General features: G+C 43.3%; 1 protein-coding gene across 1 annotated transcript; it reads right to left on the reverse strand.

Moving 5' to 3' along the window:
- Positions 1-1,620: 1,620 nt before the first annotated feature.
- Positions 1,621-2,679, reverse strand: LOC149189285 (uncharacterized). Its single transcript, XM_089410176.1, has one exon. The coding sequence runs from the start codon at positions 2,677-2,679 to the stop codon at positions 1,621-1,623; it is 1,059 nt and encodes a 352-aa protein (XP_089266302.1).
- Between the last annotated feature and the right edge of the window lie 1,343 nt (positions 2,680-4,022).

A 4,022-nucleotide genomic window follows, 5' to 3' on the forward strand; every position in this document is an offset into this window, starting at 1 on the left:
ACTGGGGGTTAGAGTGGGGTCGAATCTCCCCCTTCGTTGTGCCGATTGCCCAGCGGGGGGGGGGGGGGGTGGTCACAGTGGGGGCGACAGCCTCCCCTTCGTTGCATCGATTGCGCAGTGAGGGGGGGTTACAGGAGGGGCGGCAACCCCCCCTATCCAGGAGGTTTGAAGGGAGCGGGTAGCCCCCCTCTACAGGGTCTGGGGCAACGCCCGAGGAAATTTTTTTGGACCCTATATTAGGTTGGGCGGACCTACGTATGGTTTCGTGCATGATTTTCGCACATGGTTTTGGATGCGATGGTTTTTAGTCCATGGTTTTGGATGTGATGGTTTTCGGTCCATGGTATTGGATGCTTCGGCATGTATAAATATGTATTGTAACATTGGAAGGAACATAATGAAAAATGAAGCTGGTAGTCCCAGTTTTCGGATCCAGGGGAAAATCTATGTGTATATGTGTTTTATGTGTTATGCTCTCGCACTTTTTATTTTGTGTGTTTTAGAATTCGTATGCAAGTAATTTCTGTACAAGGTTAAAACCTACAGCCACATCAGTCTCAGCAAAAAGAGAAGCATAAGACATAAATAATTTAAGATCGTGATTCATATCTTCACCAACAAAATGACCTGTATGCCTCTTGTGTCTATGTATTTTTTCATCATTCTTTTTCTCTAACAATATGAAAAGTTCTTCAATAGTTAAAAAACTTAATTCCTAAATCATTCTTGCTGATGACATACATTGAAATGGATGTTTCTGATATAGACCACTACTTTTATGTCCTCCTCCTGGTTTCCCTTCGAAGAAACTCTTATTTTCCACCAATGCCAGATCTGCATTCTTAGGCTTTAGATTCTTACATCTCCCTTCTTCCTGCATCAAAATCCTTGTCAACTCTTCAAAGGAGGAAGATTTCTCCCTTGTAATTTCTCCCCTATGTCACCTAACTTGTCTTTCAATTCTTTAATCCGTGAGGTGAATGCATTAAAAGATTCATTCTCTTCCATCATAATGGAGAGAATAATACTCTTAAGAAACGACACACGAGTTATATTTTTTGTTCCATACAAATCCTTGAGTGTCACCCAAATCTCATTAGCATTTTTGCAGTCTTGGATATGAGGGATTATATTGTTTTTCACCGACATATTCAACACCTTAAATTTATTTTCCCTCTTTTCCTAATGTCGAACTAATGTGGTTGTGGCACCACTAGCTACAATCGGCTTTGCTTCATCTCCGTTTGCAATTATCCACACACTAGAACCCTCGAGCAATGTCTGCAACTTGAACTTCCAATTGGAATAATTTGACCAATTGGGCTTATTTCTCTCATTAAGGTATGTCTTTGCAATGTTATATTTTTTCCACTGGAAAAATCAGTAATTTTCATTAAGATTAGAAAATTACATATAGTAGATGCCGTTGGCATTGCTGTGATGTTCATACAAAATTCACCACACAGGGTGATTGTATCAGAGCATATTACAAAATTGAGCTAGGTACATGCATATGTCTGGCTGTTTTAGCCTATTCGAGTTCACATAGGATCCATTTGCATACAAAATAACCATAGTTATGTACAGTTCCATCATGACAAAAAATACTATCCATTACTGTCAGCTATCGGGACTGTTGTCCCTCTGTTCTCTCTGGTCTATGTATGGCCTGTGGTAGAACCTACATTCTTCAGTTCCTTTCTGCTCCACAATTAGCCATTCGCCTCTGGGAAGTATCAAGGCCTCTTTGGATAATTTGTCAGCCTCGCTGTTATGTTCTCTGTAAATGTCTAAACAAGAGAAATGATTAAATGTTGCTTTGAGTGTGAGAGCATCATATAATATATTGCTAAGTGTGTGTGCATGACATGTAGTGACATTATTGATCCAGTTAACGACCATCATTGAATCCCCAAAAATGTTGAGATTTGTATGCTGATGTGATAAAGCAAAATGCAATAGATTCCGGATGGCAGAAAGCTCAGCAAAATTATTAGATCCTCTGCCGAATCCCATTTTTACAAGGTATCTGTGGTGTTCATTTATGTGCAGTACGAATCCACCTCCACATCCCTCATGGTTTGCTGCCCCGTCGAAGAAGGCCCACGGGGTCGATTTGTCAATAGTGAGCAGGGCCTGCATCGACCTGGTTTGAGGTGGGGGAGGGTCGGGTAATTTTTGGTACGCGGCGATGATGGTAGCTTCTGTCTGAGGCCAAGTTACTATTTGATCCTCGAAAATAATACGATTCCGCGCAAGCCAGGTATACCATGTTTCCACGAGGGGAAGATTTAAAAGTTTGGAGCCCGGGTGACTGTGAGTCCATGTAGTCCAAGCACCCGATAGTTCATCCCCATTCCAATTCCCTGCTATGCCCAATTGAGTGCATATGTTTCTCCATAGAGTGTGTATAGCCAGACAGTGTAGAAAAATGTGATCCGAGGTCTCAGATGCAGCCTTGCAAAAAGTACACCAGGAAGGACCATATATGGATCTGCGAGTAATATGTTCGCCCGTGGGGACGATACCTTTGAGAGCACACCAGAAAAATAGTCTGTAGCGAGGTGGAACCTTTAGCTTCCAAATGATATGCCACCATGAAGGTATTGGATCAGGTATTCTGTGAGAGATGAGTGCTTTGTATCCAAACTTTGGAGCGTATATACCATGTTCCGCCATACACCAAATGCGTTCATCAAGACCTTTTTTGATGCGAATATGGGATTCAGATAATGCAGTGATATAGTCATTCCATTCCTGATGCCATTGCGGTGGGAGATCGAGTTGCTGGGCCGATTTTCAAGCTTGTGAAAATATGTCTGAGCGCAGATGATCGGCGATATGAGCAAAATTACGAATATCTCGATTGTGTAAGTGAGTAATTAGGTCACGGTTGAGGATGTGTCTGCCTCCACTATTGATCCACGGATCCAGGTCAATCCTGCCCGACGAGCCATCATTAATTCTCCATACTAGATTATCTCGAATGAGGGGAAGGGAATGAATCAAAACCTTCCAGATTGATGAGCATCCCTTCGATGACCAAGTTGGTAATTTAGCCCAATCCTTAATATTCTGGGGCCAGATATATTTGTGATAGGATACATGTGCCCATAGGTTTTGACTGCTTAATAAGGTCCATCCCATCTTGGCAGCTAGTGCCATAGCGAAATCAGGAAGGTCTTTGAGGCCCCATCCTCCCCATTTTTTGGGCAAAGATATTTTCTTCCAGCTAATCCAAGCAAAAATTCTTTTATCCTGACTCCCATTCCAGAGGTATCGGTTGCACAGCTGCTGAAGTTGCCCTAGAATATTCCTCGGTATCCACGCAAGTGCCATCCAGAATACCGGGGTAGCCTCTAAAACAGATTTAATGAGCACCAATCTGCCAGCCCTAGAGAGAAATCTGAAGCTCCAGCCTGTGAGTCCTTTTTCCAATTTGGCAACCAACCAGACCCAATCTGCTATCCTTTGACAAGTACGCTTCATTTTGAAACCCAGGTATTTGAGACCTCTATCCAGAGGGAGGACATTGTAGGGGAATACTTGAAGGGCTAGCCGGGATTCCTGTACCGAAGTGCGAGAGCAAGTGATGGTTGATTTCAACTGATTTGGTAGCATACTTATAGCAGCTGAGAATAGTTGTAGGATCTTTGAGAAAGTCCGAGAGTCTCGAACACTACCATCAAGAAGTATGAGAACATCGTCCACAAAGAGCAGATGAGTGAGAGCGCATAGGTCGGATATGCGGAGGCCCCCTACATCTCCATCACCAAAAGGAAGAGCAGGGGCGATAGGGGGCAGCCCTGTCTCAGTCCTCTTTCGGAGTGAAAAAAGGGGGAGGCCGAGCCATTAATGAGGATACTGAAGGTAGGGGAGGTTATACAGGCCATGTTCCAAGAGATGTAAGCATGAGGAAAACCCAGGTGCATGAGGATCATTTTTATATAGAGCCAGCTGACCCAGTCGAAGGCTTTTGAGAGGTCAATTTTGAGGAGAACGGCTTTTAGATGCCTGGACCA

The sequence above is a fragment of the Pinus tabuliformis genome, chromosome 3_1, assembly GCF_031772625.1.
Source record: "Pinus tabuliformis cultivar Carrire ecotype Pingquan chromosome 3_1, CPIR1, whole genome shotgun sequence".
Taxonomy (NCBI): Eukaryota; Viridiplantae; Streptophyta; class Pinopsida; order Pinales; family Pinaceae; genus Pinus; species Pinus tabuliformis.

What these genes read in the sequence shown, in the direction of transcription:
- LOC149189285 (XM_089410176.1), bottom strand. Translation starts at nt 2,679, where the DNA reads ATGGCGGAACATGGTATATACGCTCCAAAGTTTGGATACAAAGCACTC.